General features: G+C 49.3%; 1 protein-coding gene across 3 annotated transcripts in view; it reads right to left on the bottom strand.

Moving 5' to 3' along the window:
• Positions 1 to 10,264: 10,264 nt before the first annotated feature.
• Positions 10,265 to 16,899, bottom strand: part of LOC138372407 (retinol dehydrogenase 13-like) — a 38,463-nt gene continuing 31,828 nt past the window's right edge. For 2 of the 3 annotated variants that reach the window (XM_069337869.1, XM_069337870.1), the window contains exon 9: positions 10,265 to 10,811. In XM_069337869.1, the coding sequence (XP_069193970.1) occupies positions 10,593 to 10,811 (219 nt within the window). In that variant the 3' untranslated portion in view covers positions 10,265 to 10,592. The remainder of the gene's footprint in view (positions 10,812 to 16,899) is intronic. The other variant, XM_069337871.1, reaches the window with a different exon arrangement.

Here is a 16,899-nt window from a genome sequence, read left to right as displayed (position 1 = left end):
TCGATGACCACCGGATGGACAGGATTAAAGGACCCTAGAGTCATGAGGGCACTACGAGAGTCAACTACAACCACAAAGGAGGAATGAGAACGAGAAAGCAAGAGACGAAGAGCAAAGAGAATAGCATAAAGTTCTGCCGTAAAGACGCTAGCCTCCGAAGGGAGGCGACACATATAAGTACAGTCAGGAAAAACAACAGAGTAGCCCACACCATCCACAGACTTAGACCCATCGGTGAAGATGGAAATAGAGTGGGAGTGCGAAGAAAAGTGCTCAAGGAAGAGGCTTTTCAGAATTGTAGGAGGGGTAAAGGCTTTAGTAATACAAGTCAAGGACGTACAAAACTTGGGAAGGGGACTCTCCACGGAGGTAAGGAAGGAACAATACGAGGAGAAACATTAGAAATATGAACAGAAAGAAAATCCTGTAAGCGAGATAACCAGACAGAAAGTGGGAGACAATGAAGAGGAACAGGAACTACAGGAGGAGGAAAAGTCAATGCACGACAGAGGCGAGAGGAAGGATGTTGTAAGGACCGCGCAAGATAGCGAAGACAGTAGCAATCACGGTGGTCCTGAAGAAAGAGAAAGCCAGTGTCAACATACAAACTGAAAGCGGGAGTAGAACGAAAGGCACCAGAGCTGAGACGCAACCCAGTATGGTGCAAAGCATCAAGACGGCGAAGAGTAGGAGGAGAAGCAGAAGAGTATGCAGGGCAACCATAATCGAGTTTAGACAGGACGAGAGAGGAGTGCAAATAGAGGAGCGTGCGCCCATCCGCTCCCCAAGAAGTATGGGACAAAACGTTAAGGAGGTTAAGGGCCTTAGAGCACTCAACTCGGAGGTAAGAGATATGGGCTGACCAAGACAACGAGTGTCAAAGACTAACCCTAAAAGCTTTGCGGAATCCCTGTACACAATGGGATGACCATAAAGCGACAAAGAGGGACGAAGAACGACATGCTTCCGAGTAAAAGTCACAGCACAAGTCTTAGACGCAGAGAACTTAAAGCCATGATCGGTGGCCCAAGACGACACGGCATCAATCACAAGTTGAAGCCGCCGTTGAAGGAGAGGCGAATCATCACCCCGACAGCAAAGGGTAAGATCATCAACAGAGAGAGCAGAGAAGACGTCAGAAGGAAGAGAGGAAAGAAGATCGTTGAGGGCAACCAGAAAAAGAGTAGTGCTCAAAACACTACCCTGGGGTACACCCTCATACTGCTGAAAAGGAGCAGAGAGAGCAGTACCAAGCCACACACGAAAGGAACGACGAGAGAGGAAGCTCTGGAGGAAGAGAGGGAGGTTCCCACGAAGGCCAAAAGAATGAAGTTGAGACAGAATATGATACCGCCAAGTAGTGTCGTAAGCCTTTTCCAGGTCAAAAAGGACGGCAACAACGGAGGTCTTCGCAGCAAAAGCAGTACGAATATAGTCCAAGTTCACCAAGACATCCGATGTGCTGCGGCACTTGCGAAAACCAAATTAAGAAGGGGAGAGGAGGTGACAGTGTTCTAAGAACCACATCAAACGAACGTTAACCATACGTTCAAAGAGCTTGCAGACACAACTCGTGAGGGCAATAGGGCGGAAGTCCTTGGGGGATGACCCAAGAGGCCCTGGTTTCTGAACAGGGAGAACAACAGCATCGAGCCAATCTTCAGGGACTGACGACGACTCCCAGACCCGATTGTACAGACTCTGTAAATACTGAGACGTGCACGGACGGAGATGCCGAAGCATTTCATAATGAATGCCATCGGAGCCCGCTGCCGTAGAACCACAAAGGGCTAGGGCAGATTGAAGCTCAGAGAGAGAGAAGGGATCATTATAGGGAAGGTGAAGATAAGTACAGAAATTTAAAGGACGAGATTCAAGGAGAGGCTTACGAAGAAGGAAGGATTGGGGAAGATGAGAACCAGAACAAACAGAGGAGAAATGGGAACCCAGCTCGGTCGCAACCTGCAACGGGTCCGCCACAAGAGCACCTTGGAGGCGAAGGACCGGTGAGACATCGGGAACGAACTTACCCGCAATCTTACGGATACGCTTCCAGACCAGTGGGAGAGGAGTTTCGGACGTAACGGTGGAGACATAAGACGCCTAGCAAGCACGTTTAGCCGCACGGATGGTCCTGCGGGCCACCGCACTCGCCTTCCGAAACAAAAGAAAAGACAACCGTCTGCCAGCGGCGATGTCTCTTCCAGGCTGCACGCTTACAGCTGACAGCCCGAGCACAGTCCATACTCCACCAGGGAACGCACTTCCGCGTTCCCTGAGAGGAAGAGCGAGGAATAGAGTGGAGGGCAGCGTCAAAGACAGTGTCATGAAAAAGAAGGAGGGCGCGAGGGAGAGGCAGAACGAGAGGTCGGAAATAGTAGCACGGAGAGTAAAGAGGTGCCAGTCAGCCTCTGCAAACTGCCACCTAGGGAAGGAGAGAGGAGGGCGAAAAGAGAAAAAAGTGACAGAGATAGGAAAATGGTCACTGCCATGGAGGTCATCAAGTACCCGCCACCCGAAATCTAAGGAAAGGGATGACGAGCACAGAGAAAGATCGAGACAAGAAAGGGAGCGCGTCCGAGAGTCCAAATGAGTGGGCTCACCAGAATTAAGAAGGGACTGGGAAGAAGAGAGGATGAAAGGTTCAAGGAGGCGACCCCGGGTGTTTGTCAGCACATCACCCCAAAGGGCATGACGACAATTGAAATCACCCAGCAGGAGCACAGGCTCCAGCAAGGAGTCTAGGAGGTGTTTAAGATCGGGAAGAGAAAGTGGGACAGTGGGAGGGAGATAAATGGAACAAACCGTGTACCATCAACGCACAAAAACACGGGCAGCAGAACAGTGGAGAGGCGAGGAAAAAAGTAAGGGGACAAAGGGAACATCGGAGCGAATCAAGAGAGCAGAAGAATTATGGACCCCAGCAACAGCTGGGGGAGGGGAGAGAAAAGAATAGCCACGGAAGCGACCAGGACGAGCACCAAGCATCGGCTCCTGGAGACAGACACAAAGGGGCGAAAACTGTGAAATGAGAAGTTGGAGGTCAGGGAAATTGGCGTAAAATCCACGGATGTTCCATTGAAGAAAAGACATCAGCAAAGAGAGAGAGGAGAGCAACAGAGAGCAAAGAAGAAACAAAGGTGAAGAAGGAACACAGCACGCTAAAAAAAGCGCAGTCAGGATCAGGGTCAGCGAAGTCAGGGTTAGGGGGCATGGGTAAACTGAGTAAAGAAGGAGGGAAAGAAGCGGGAGGATGGACCAGAGGTAGACGAGCAGGGTCTGGAGGAGAAGGAAGGGGAGGAGGGGGGGCAGAAAGAGGGGAGCGCACCTCAGCAAGGGCAGTAACCGAGATGGAACCGGGGGCTAAAGAAACCCCTACAGTAGGAACAGGGGTCTCCACCACCGCAGCAGTAGGGGAAGGAACGATAGAATCAGAGATAGGGGGTGAAGAAGAAAGCGAAGCTTTCTTATCAACAGGGGAGGAGGAAGAAGAGGAGCCAGGTTTCCGCTTCTGACTCAAAGATACAGGCGTCCCAGCAGCAATGTACTCGGCTACAGACTCCAGTGTCTCGATAGGAGAAGAAGAGCGAGAGCGAACAACACAACCATCAGGAGAGCGATGGACGTCGGCCCGCACAGTCAGGCAGTGTGGCGAGCCAAGAGACGGAGGAGAGGGACGGGAAGGAGGACTAGAGCGAGACGAAATAGAAGACACAGGAGACGTGACAGACTGGGTAGAAAGAAGGGGAACCCTAGACAGAGAACCAGGAGGGGGACCCTTCGGGACAGAACGGAGGGAAACAGGGGAGGTGGTGGTGGGCGTGTCCGGGTCTAAGGCTCGGAAACGGTCGTGAGATCGAGGAAGGCGGGAAGGACGAGGAGAGGAAGAGCACACCATGCGAGCATAGGAGACACCAGCGAAAGAGGGGAGACGATGAACTTGGCGCCAAGCCTCAGGAAAAGACAAACGGTCCCAGTGCTTCAAGTTGAGGACAGCCGCCTCAGGTTTGTAATGAATACACGCTCGGGAGAAGGTAGGGTGGGCCTCACCGCAATTGAGGCAGCGGGCCTGGGGAGAAGTGCACTCCAACTTAGAGTGACCCTCGCTTCCACACAGGGGACAGAGAGAGACAGGACTAGAGCATTTGAGGGTACCATGCCCAAACTTCTAGCGCTTACTGCAGAGCCGAGGAGATGGAATATACTCCTGAACGGAGCACCTGGCACCAGCAAGAATAACAGAGGGCGGAAGGGTCCTACCATCAAAGGTAACCTTCACAACCCGATGGGGCAGACGGCAATGACCACGAGGGGGACGAGTAAACGTATCCACCTGGAGGACAGAATGACCCTGGGCCTCGAGGATATGCTTGATATCCTCGTGGCAGTCCTTGAGATCTCTAACACTGGTCGCAACATGGTGTGGGAGGAGAACAGTGCCAACACTGGCGTTCAATCGAGCATTCTTCGAGATCCGAACAGGGGTTTCGCCAAGGCAGGATAAGGCGGCCAAACGAGTGGCTGCATCCTGAGAAGGAGCAGCAACGACACGGGTACCAAGACGAGTGGGGTTGAAGGTGACAGAGGCATCCACGAAATCGACAAGATGCCTATGAAGGAAAACTCGTCAGGAGGAGTTGAATCCAAAGGTTGGAGGTCAAAGTACTTAGTCCATGTAGCAGGACCAAACAAAGCATGGAACGAAGTAGGATGGGAAGGGAGCATACGAGAGCGGTCGTGGCGGGGACGGCGATGAGAACTTGTAGAGAGAAAGACGGGTCGAAAGGTGCAGTAGTCACAAGAAGAGACGGAGCCATGCAAGGGGACGAGACGGTCACCACAGAAGGCTTGGGGCTCGACCCAACCACAGAGGAGGGAGGGGAGCAGGGAGGAAGAGTCCAGTCTGGGCCTAAACCGGGTCCTGTAGCGGGGGCTACAGATCCCGGTCTTCCAGGACGGTCCGACTCAGGGGCCTGGTTGCCCACCCCATGAGCCTGTGTAAGAATAGGCATGTCATCAACCATACAGCAAACCAATATATAAGGGATGGGACCCGGAACCAAGGGATACTACCTACCAGGGCAGCCAGGGAGGCCGAGCGCGGGCCAGTGCAGGAAGGGTGTGTCGTCCCCAGCGGTGCTCCCCCTTTTCAACAGGGGAGTTGAAGCCACAAGTTGAAGCCACCATTGAAGGAGAGGTGAATCATCACCCCGACAGCAAAGATTAAGATCGTCAATATAAAGAGCGGAGAAGATGCCAGATGGAAGGGAGGAAAGAAGATCATTGAGGGCAACCAGAAAAAGAGTAGTGCTAAGAACACTACCTTGGGGCACACCTTCATACTGCCGAAAAAAGGCAGAGAGAGTGGTACCAAGCCTGACTCGAAAGGTACGACGAGAGAGAAAGCTTTGAAGGAAGAGAGGGAGATTACCATGAAGGCCAAAAGAACGAAGTTGGGAAAGAATATGGTACCTCCACGTCGTGTCATAAGCCTTTTCCAGGTCAAAAAGGACAGCAACAACAGAGGTCTTCGAAGCAAAAGCAGTACGAATATAGACCTCCAAGTTCACCAGGACATCAGTCGTGCTGCAGCATTTGCGAAAACCAAATTGAGAAAGAGAGGTGGTGATGGTGTTCCAAGAACCACATCAGACAGACATTTACCATACGCTCAAACAGCTTGCAAACAACTCTAGAGCAATAGGGCTGAAGTCCTTAGGGGACACACCGAGAGACCCAGGTTTCCGAATAGGGAGTACAACGGCATCGAGCCAGTCCTCAGGGACGGACGACGACTCCCAGACCTGGTTATACAGACTTAGTAAATACCGAGACGTGCACGGAGGGAGATGGCGAAGCATCTCATAATGAACGTCATCCAAGCCCGCCGCCGTAGATCCGCAGAGGGCCAGGGCAGACTGAAGTTCAGAATGAGAGAAAGGATCGTTATAGGGAAGGCAAAGATAAGTACAGAAATCTGAAGGATAAGATTCAAGAACAGGCTTATGAAGAAGGTAGGATTGAGGAAGATGAGAACCAGAGCTAACAGAAGAAAAGTGGGAACCCAGTTCGGTCGCGACCTTCACTGGATCCGCCACAAAGGTACCACAGAGGTGGAGAACCAGCGAGACATCTGGAACGAACTTGCCCACAATGTTGTGGATCTTCTTCCAGATCTGCGGCAGAGGAGTATCGGATGTAAAGGTGGAAACATAAGATTTCCAACTCTCACGTTTAGCTGTACAGAAGGTCCTACGGGCCACTGCACTTGTCTTCTGAAACAAAATAAAAGAATCAGCCGTCTGCCGGCGGCGGTGTTTCTTGCAGGCTGCATGCTTACAGTGGACAGCCCGAGCACAGTCCACATTCCACCAGGGATCGTACTTCCATGTGCCCCGGGAGGAAGAGCGAGGAATCGAGCGGAGGGCAGCATTGAAGACAGAGTCATAAAAAAGAAGGAGGGCACGAGGAAGAGGCAGAGAGGAGAGGTCAGAGAGAGTAACACGGAGGGTGAATAGGCACCAGTCAGCCTTGGCAAACTGCCACCTAGGGAAGGAGAGGGGAGGGTGGAAAGAGAAAAAGGAAACAAGGATGGGGAAATGATCACTGTTATGGAGGTCATCAAGAACCTGCCATGTGAAATGTAAGTAAAGGGACAACGAGCAGAGAGAAAGATCAAGACAGGAAAGGATGCGAGTTCGAGAGTCCACATGAGTGGGCTCACCAGAATTCAGAAGAGATAGAGAAGAAGCGAGGACAAACGGCTCGAGAAGACGGCCTCGGGTGTTTGTCAGAACATCACCCCAGAGGGAATGTCGACAGTTGATAACACCCAAAAGGAGCACAGGCTCTCAAGGAGTCCAGGAGGTGCTTAAGATCAGGAAGGGAAAGCGGGACATTTGGGGGGGAGATAAATGGAACAGACTGTATACCATTTACCCACAAAAACACGGGCAGCAGAACAATGGATAGGTGACGGGAGAAGTAGGGGGACGAAGGGAATATCAGATCGAATTAAGAGAGCAGTAGAGTTATGGGCCCCAGCAAGAGCTGGGGGGGGAGAAAGAAAGAAATAACCACGAAAGTGACCAGGACGAGCACCAAGCATTGGTTCCTGGAGACAAACACAAAGTGGTGAAAACTGTGAAATTAGAAGTTGGAGTTCATGGAAGTTGGCATAAAATCCACGAATATTCCACTGAAGAATAGACATTATCAAAGAGAAAGGACAGTAACAGAGAACAAGAAAGAAATAAAAGTATAGAAGAACACAGTTTATTAAATAATTTCAGGATCAGGGGAGCCGGACGGCCGAGCGGACAGCACGCTGGACTGTGATCCTGTGGTCCTGGGCTCGATCCCAGGCGCCGGGGAGAAACAATGGGCAGAGTTTCTTTCACCCTATGCCCCTGTTACCTAGCAGTAAATAGGTACCTGGGTATTAGTCAGCTGTTACGGGCTGCTTCCTGGGGGTGGAGGCCTGGTCGAGGACCGGGCCGCGGGGACACTAAAGCCCCGAAATCATCTCAAGATAACCTCAAGAAGGGTCGGCAAAATCTGGGTTAGGGGGCATGGGTAAACTTAGTAAGGATAGAGGGAAAGAGAGCAAGAGGACAGACCAGAGGCGGACTGACGGGGTCCGGAGGAGGAGACAACTGAGAGGGGCAAGCAAGGACAGCTGGAGGAGGGGGGAGGGCAGAAGTCAAGGAGTGCACCTCAGGAAGGGCAGCAACCGAGAGGGAATCGGGGGCGAAAGAAACCTCCATATCTGGGATAGGGGATTCGACCACTGAAATGGGAGGGGGGATGTAGTGACAAAGTCAAAGGGAGGTGGTGGGGAAGAAAGCGAAACCTTCTTACCCGCCGGAGAGGAAGAAGGAGAGGAGTCAGGCTTACGTTTCTGACTCGACGAGACAGGCGTTCCAGTAACAATGTACCGGGTAACAGACTCAATGGTTTCAGCAGGAGAAGAGGAACGGGAGCGAACAACATGAAGATTGCTGGGAGGATGATGGATATCAGCCTGGACAGAAAGGTCGTGTGGAGGGTCAAGAGACTGAGGGGTGGGGAGGGTCGGGAAGAAAGAGTGGAGGGAGATGGGGAAGAAGACAAAGGAGATATGGTGGACTGGGTAGGAAGGAGGGAAACCTCAGATGAACCGGGAGGGAGATTATCCGGGACAGGAGGCAAAGGAATAGGGGAGGAGGTGGTGGGTGTGGTCGGGTTTAAGGCCTGGAAACGGTTGCGAGACTGAGGAAGACGGGAAGGACAAGGAGAGGTAGAACGCAACATGCGAGCGTAGGAGACGCCCACGAAAGTGGCGAGACGACGAACTTGGCGTCTCACTTCAGGAAAAGACAGGCGATCACGGTGCTTCAAGTTGAGGACGGCTTCCTCGAGTTTGTAGTGCATACACGAGCGTCAGAAGGTAGGGTGGGCTTCACCGCAATTGAGGCAGCGAGCCTGGAGAGAAGTGCACTCTGACTTAGAATGACTATCGTCCCCACACATGGGGGGACAGATACACAGTACTGGTGCATTTGAGGACACCGTGCCCGAAACTTCCAACACTTATTACAAAGTCTAGGAGAGGGAATGTACTCCTGAACGGAGCATCTGGCACCAGCAAGAATAATAGAGGGCAGAAGGGCCCTACTATCAAAGGTGATTTTTACAACTCTAAAGGGCTGTCGGCGACGACCACGAGGGGGTCGAGTAAACGTGTCTACCTGGAGTACAGAATGGCCTTGGGCTTCGAGAATATGTATAATATCCTCATGGCAATATCTTTGAGGTCCCGAACACCAGTTGCAACATGGTGTGGGAGGAGAACAGTGCCAACACTGGCATTTAACCAAGCGTTTTTGGAGACCCAAACAGGGGTCTCTCCAATGCAGGACAAAGCGGCTAAGTGAGTAGCTGCATCCTGAGAAGGAGCAGCGACAACAAGTGTACCGTAACTGGTAGTTCAAAGTAACAGAGGCATCTACTGAATCAACAAGGTGTTTATGGAGGGAGAAATCGTCAGGAGGAGTAGAATCCAGATGGTGGAGATCAAAGTATTTAGCCCATGTAGCGAGACCAAACAAGGCGTTGTAAGTATTATTATGGGAAAGGATCGTGCGAGTGCGGCCGTGGCGGGGACAGCGTTGAGAACCCCCAGAGAGAGAGAGAGAGAGGAGGGGGGGGGGGATAAAAGGCACAGTAGTCACAATGAGAGACGAAACCGTGCCAGGGGACGAGGTGGTCACCACTGGAGGCTGGGGACTCGACCCTACCACAGAGGAGGGAGGGGAGTAGTCAGGTCGTCGGGGCCCAATGCAGCGGGGGGCTACAGGGCTTGGTCTTCCAACACAGTCCGACTCGGGGGCTTGGTCGCCCACCCCACGAGCTTGAGAAGATACAAGGGAAACATTATCTGCCATGAAAACGTGGAAAAACTTTCATTCACGAATGTGCCCCCACACCCACCATGGAGCCACAATTAGAGGCAGGACACCCAACAAGAAGCTATCGCCGATCTTGCCGGGGCCCCCCAGGGGTGCGTTGAGTATACGCCCCACAAACACCTTAAAAACCGTGAGTCCGTCTAGAGTGGGTTCAGTGACGAAAGGAGGATTGACAATAAAAGGTTCCCCTCGCTCGAGACGTTGGGTACTACAGTTCTACAAGTGCAAGATTATGCCTCCTCAAACACGCGGGCATCAAAACAAAAAGAAGGTCGAAAGAATAATCAAAACAAGCAAAAGGTCGGCAGAAAAATGACAATTTGATAGGAGAAGATGGGGAGAACAATGAAACACGAGGAAAAGGAAAAGGGGTCTGGAAAATTAGTAAATGCAGCAGCAGGAGCATAAGGATGCAAAAGGACAGAGGACTGTCCCATGGAGCATCACACTCCGGCAGCTGCCCACCAAGCCCCCCCTCACGGCGGCAACGGTCCAGACAGTGAGAGGGACAGTTAAGGTGTATATTATTGACAATAGACCAGTTCTGAGCCAAATCCCCAGAAGTACGACGTTGAGCCCTTTCACCATATTTAAGTCCATTACCGGGTGACTCCCGTGTGTGCTCTGCTGGTGTTAGTAGTATAGGTGGTGAAAAATTATATTTTTATTTTATTGGCTGCTCCTTGACGAGGTGAAAGCCCAGGGTAAAATTGGGCGACACCTGAGAGTGTGTGTTCAGGGGGACTCTGATACTTATTTGTTTATATTCACACATTGGAAGCTTAGGGAGTAGTGGAATTCAATTACAAAAACAATTTACAGCATTTACAAGGTATATTAGCAAGTGAAGGCATTCGTCTCAAATTTCGATCTCGCTAATTGTAAACAAGCTACCAATGAAAACTGAACATTTAAAGAGGAGGCATTTTGTGGTCATAGTATTTGGCCAAATACCAAATAATTGGTATTCAACAAAATCACAAAACACTAAATTATACAATTCTTAACTTTACCCCAAGTAATCAGAAATATGATAATATCTCCTGTTAAGAGGTGGTGGTTTAAACTTGCCAATAATTGATGCTAGCAGGTGGCAAGTAGTGTGTTTGGGTGCATGCAGGTGGTGGTGGTGGTGGTGGGTGTCTAGCAGTGCGTCTCCTCTGGTTTCATCTTCACTAGTCGCTCACTTGCGTCCCATAACCTCTTAGCTAGCACAGGGTCCTTTGCCAAGTCGTTGGTTTTGCTTTCCTGGTGATGAGAGCATACTACAGCATTTGGACAGGAGACTCTGGAGTGGTCGTGTTTGTGTGGTCGTGCACATGCATCAATGCTGGCTTTGGTTTTTATTTTTACTGCTGAAGGCTGCGAATTTATATATTTAATTTTTAAATGTACATAACTACCTGCGAGTTTATAGCTACAATTATATCTAACATGTACACCTTATTGTAATGACAGCTAGCTAATTTTTTTGTTTGCATTGCAACATTTATGTATTTGTCATTTTACACTGAAGGTTTGCTTTTTACTGATACTAATATATTTCATATATGAGGTATTACAGAAGAGCTTTGCAACAGATTTGAAGGGCTGTTTATTATTAGTCTTATTATTTTTGCACCATTTTCGTGCCACTTTAAACAACTTAAGACATATATCCTTACCAGTGTAATCACCTCTTAATATATAAGCCGGGACACCAAGCCAGGAAGGCTATGTAGCACCATCGAAAGTGCTCGATATTCAAAAGGCGCTAAATATCACTAAGGATACTAATATGTGAACTATAGCGCATAAGATGAACGATTGCAAAGTTATCCGATTCACCAAGGATTCTATCGCGGGACAATTGACACCGAGGGACGGTCGGGAAGCAAGACACAGGGACATCCTGTAAGTCAGGACATTCAACAAGGATATGCACGACTGTGAGAGGGACAATGCAGTTTGGACAATAATAGAGCACCGCCCTGCTCCTTAAGTGCCCGTGAGTTAAGCGTGTATGGGCAATGCGTAACCTCGCCAGAGCCGTTTCCCATCGCCGGTTATGGTGGTAAGAGGAAGGCCATGGAGACACTACCCTTAAGAACATGCAGCTTGTTACCAGTAACAGAAGACCAACGGGCAAGGATTAAGGAATGAATAACCGAGAAGACAATAAAAAAAACCTTTATGGGAGATGGGACAAGTGCGGATAGCCTCCCTAGCGGCAGCGTCCGCACACTTATTTAAGGAAACCAATATGGTTAGGAATCCAGCAAAACTCTACTGTCTTAAATCTGCTAGAAATAAACAGCCACTGTTGAATTTCGACTACCACTGGATCGACAGGATTAAAGAACTCCACAGCCATGAGGGCACTGCAAGAGTTAACTAAAAAAACATTGGAAGATTGACAGCGAGAAAGCACTTGAAGAGCATATACAATAGCATAAAGGTCTGCCATGAAGATGCTAGTCTCTGGAGGTAGGTGACACATATAGGTGTAGTCAGGAAATACAACAGTATCCTACACCGTTGTCAGACTTGGACTCATCTGTGAAGTTGGAAATGGAGTGGGAAGGAAAGTGTGCAAGGAAACGGCATTTTAAAACTGTAGGAGGGTTAAAAGCTTCTGTCACGTGGGGTCAAGGATTTACAAAAATTTACAAAAAGGGACCCTCCATGAGGGTAAGTAAGTAATTATCAAAATGAAGGCACCAAGCTGAGAAGGCTATGCAGCACCCTCAAATGTGTGGAATAATCAGACGGCACTATATATCACTAAGAATGCTAATATAAGAACAGAAACTCACAAGGCGAACGACATCAAAGATATTCGATCCAATTCACCAAGAATTCTATCGAGGGACAAGTGACCACAAGGGATGGTCGGAAAGCAAGACTCACACACGTCCTGGAAGTCAAGACATTCAACAAGAGTGTGCATGACTGTAGGAGGGACAATGCAGTTTGGACAATAAGGAGCAGGGCGGCACTCCATTAGTGTCCATGAGTTGAGCATGTATGGCCAATATGCAACCTCGCCAGAGCCGTTTCCCACCGCTGGTTACGGTGGTAGGAGGATGGCCACAGGGACACACTACTCTTAAGAGCATGCAGTTTGTTACCAATACCAAACGACCAACCACCCTACCAAAGGGCAAGGATGGAGGAACAAATAACTGGGTAAAAGTCGGAATAAGGAATACCTATACGGGAGATGGGACAAGTGTGGATAGCTTCCTTAGCGGCAGCATCCGCACGCTCATTTGAAGAGACACCAATATAGCTGGGAACCCAGCAAAGTTTTACCGTTTTAAATCTACTGGAGATAAAAAAAAACTGCCAATGTTGAATCTCGACTACCACCGGATGGACTAGATTAAAGGAGTCCAGAGCCATGAGGGCACTGCGAGAGTCTACTACAACGACAAAGGAGGAATGACAGCGAGAAAGTAGTAGACAAAGAGCATAGAGTTCTGCAGTGAAGATGCTAGTCTCCAGAGGCAGGTGACATATCGGTATGGTCAGAAAAACAACAGAGTAGCCTACATCGTCTGCAGACTAGACCCATCAATGAGATGGAAATGGAGTGATAGTGTGAAGAAAAGTGTTCAAGGAAAAGGCGTTTCAAAATTGTAGGTAGGGTAAAAGCTTTAGTAATGCGAGTCAGGTATTTACAAAATTTAGGAAGGAGGACCCTCCACGGGGGCAAGGACGGAACAACACGAGGAGAAATATTGATAACACAAACCGAAAGAACTTTGCAAGCGAGACAACCGGAAAGGAAGAGGGAGGAGGTGAAGAGGAACAGGAACTACAGGAGGGGGGAAAAGTTAAAGCACGACATAGGCGAGTGTGAGGATGTTGTAAGGACCGCACAAGGTAGCGAAGACTGTAACGATCACGACGGTCCTGGAGAGAGGAGAAACCAGTGTCAACGTATACAAGCTGAGGGTAGGAGTCGAACGAAAGGCACCAGAGCCGAGACACAACCCAGTATGTTGCAAAGCATCAAGACAACGAAGAGTAGAAGGAGAAGCAGACGAGTGAGCAGGGCAACCATAGTCGAGTTAAGACAGGATGAGAGAGGAATGTAAAGAGAGAAGCGTGCGCCTATCCGCGCCCCAAGAAGTATGGGACAAAACCTTAAATAGGTTAAGGGCCTTAGAGCATTCAACTCGGAGGTAAGAGATATGGAGCGACCAAGACAAACGAGTGTCAAAGATTAACCCCAAAAGCTTCGCGGAATCCTTGTACTCAAGGGGATGACCATAAAGTGACAGAGGGACGAAGAACGGCATATTTCCGAGTAAAAGTAGTAGCATAAGTTTTAATTGCAGAGATTTTGAAGCCATGATCGGTGGCCCAAGAATGCATGGCATCAATCGCAATTGTAGCCGCTGTTGAAGGAGAGATGAATCATCACCTCAACAGAAGATGGTAAGATCTTCGACATAGAGAGCAGAGAAGACGCCAGAAGAGAGGAAAGAAGACCATTGAGGGCAACCAGAAAGAGAGTAGTGCTCAGAACACTTAGCAGTTCTCTTGTGCACTAGGAAGTAGTGTTCAAGAGGCAGAGAAAGTGGCACCAAGCCTCACTCGAAAGGAACGACGAGAGAGGAAGCTTTAGAGAAAGGGAGGGAGATTACCACGAAAGCCAAAAAAACGAAGTTGGGACAGAATATGGTATCTCCAGGTAGTGTCGTAAGCCTTTTCCAGGTCAAAAAGGACAGCAACAACGAAGGTCTTCGCAGCAAAAGCAGTACGAATATTGACCTCCAAGTTCACCAGGACATCAGTCGTCCTATACCACTTGCGAAAACCTAATTGAGAAGGGGTTGAGGTGGTGGAAGCGTTCCAAGAACGACATCAGACGAACATTGACCATTCGTTCAAGTTTGCGGACAACTCTTAAGGGCAATAGGGCGGAAGTCCTTAAGGAATGTCCCGAGAGACCCTGGTTTCCAAATAGAGAGTACAACGCCAATGAGCCGTTGTACAGACTCTGTAAATACTGAAACGTGCAAGGAGGGAGATGGTGAAGCATCTTATAATGAATGTCATCTGAGCCTGTTGCCGTAGAAGGGCAGGGCAGACAGAAGTTCAGAGAGAGAGAGAGAGAGAGAGAGAGAGACAGACAGAGAGAAAGAGACAGACAGAGAGAAAGAGACAGACAGAGAGAAAGAGACAGACAGAGAGAAAGAGACAGACAGAGAGAAAGAGACAGACAGAGAGAAAGAGACAGACAGAGAGAAAGAGACAGACAGAGAGAAAGAAAGACAGAGAAAGAAAGAGAGAAAGAAAGAGACAGAAAAAGAGACAGATAAGAGATAAAGAGAGAGATAAAGAGAGAGAGATAGAGATGTAAAGAGAAAGAGATATAAAGAGAAAGAGATAAAGAGATATATAAAGAGAGAAAAAGAGAGAGAAAGAAAGACAAAGAAAGAGAAAGATAGATAGAGAGAAAGATAAAGAACGAAAAAAGAGAGAGAGAGAGAAGGGATCGTTATAGGGAAGGCGGAGATGAGTACGGAAATCTAAGGGATGAGATTCAAGAACGGGCATATGAAGGAAGGAAGGATTGAGGAAGATGAGAACCAGAGCTAACAGTCGAAAAGTGGGAACCCAGTTTGATTGAGACCTGCACTGGGTCCACCACAAGAGTACCATCAGGGGTAAAGGACTGGTGAGACATCTGGAACGAACTTACCCGCTATCTTGCAGATTTTCTTTCAGATCGGCGGTAGAGGAATATCGGACGTAATGATGGAAACATGATTTCCAACTCTCACATTTAGCTGTACGGATGGTCCTATGGGCCATCACATTTGCCTCTCGAAACAAAAATGAATCAGCTGTCTGCCGGTGCCGGTATTTCATCCAGGATACTCGCTTACAGCGGACAGCCGGAGCACAGTCAGCATTCCACCAGGGAACGCACTGCCGCGTCCCCCTAGAGGTAGAGCGAGGAATAGAACGGAGGGCAGCATCGAAGACGGTGTCATGAAAAAGGAAAAGGGCGCGAGGGAGAGGCAGAGTGGAGAGGTCGGAGAAAAGCACGGAGGGTGAATAGGTTCGTCAGCCTTGGCAAACCGCCACCTAGGAAAGGAAAGGGGAGTGTGAAAAAAGAAAACGGTAATGAGGATGTGGAAATGATCACTTATGACCACTAATGACCATGAGACGACGAGCACAGAGAAAGATCAAGACAGGAAAGGGTGCGAGTTCTTGAGTCCACATGAGTGGGTTCACCAGAATTCAGGAGAGACAGGGAAGAAGAGAAGACGAATGGTTCGAGAAGGCGATCTCGGGTGTTTGTCAGAACATCACCCCAAAGAGTATTTCGACAGTTGAAATCACCCAACAGGAGCACAGGCTCTGGTAAGGAGTCCAACAGGTGCTTAAGTTCAGGAAGAGAAAGCTGGACATTTGGGGCGGAGATAATTGGAACAAACTGTATACCATTTACTCACAAATATATGGACCGCAGAACATTGGAAAGGCGACTGAACGAAGGGAATATCAGTACGAATCAAGAGAGCAGTAGAGTTATGGCCTCCAGCAAAAGAAGGGGACGGAGGGAGAGAAAAATGAATTACCACGAAAGTGACCAGGACGAGCACCAAGCATCGGCTCCTGGAGACAGACACAAATTGGTGAAAATTTGAGTAATCAGAAGTTGGAGTTCATGGAAGTTGGCATAAAAGCCACGAATATTCCAATGAAGAATAGACATTGTCAAAAAGGAGAAATGACAGCAACAATGAAGAAACAAAGGGAAAGAAGAACACAGCATATTAAATAAGCTCAGGATCAGGGTCAGAGAAGTCAGGATTAGGGGGCATGGGTAAATTGAGTAAGGCTTGAGTGAAGGGAGCGGGAGGACAGACCAGAGGCAGACGGGCAGGGTCCGGAGGAGGAGATAACCGAGAGGGGCGGTCAAGGACAGCTGGAGGTAGGGGGGGGCGCGAGGAAGAAAGAGGTGCCTTCTTACCTGCAGGGTAGGAGGAAGGAGAGAGGCCAGGCTTACGTTTCTGACTCAAAGAGACAGGTGTTCCAGTAACAACGTACTGGGCGACAGACTCAATTGTCTCAACAGGAGAAGAAAAACGGGAACGAACAACATGAAGATTGCTGGGAGAATGATGGACAAGACAGACAGGGCCAAGAGACTGGGGAAAGGGATGAGAACAAAGAATGGAGGGAGATGGGAAAGAAGACACAGGAGACATGGCAGACTGGGTAGGAAGGGGGGAAACTTCAGATGGAGAACCAGGAGGGGGACCCTTCAGGACGGAATGTAAAGGAACAGGGGAGGCGGCGGAGGGCGTCTAAGGTCTAGTTCGGGGGTTCGGGTCTAAGGCCTGGAAACGGTCGTAAGACTGAGTAAGGTGGGAAGGACAAGGAGAGATAGAACGCAACACGCGAGCATAAGATACGCCAGCGAAAGGGGCGAGACGGCAAA

Source organism: Procambarus clarkii, chromosome 38, assembly GCF_040958095.1.
Source record: "Procambarus clarkii isolate CNS0578487 chromosome 38, FALCON_Pclarkii_2.0, whole genome shotgun sequence".
Taxonomy (NCBI): Eukaryota; Metazoa; Arthropoda; class Malacostraca; order Decapoda; family Cambaridae; genus Procambarus; species Procambarus clarkii.
This window is presented reverse-complemented; position numbering and strand designations above follow the sequence as displayed.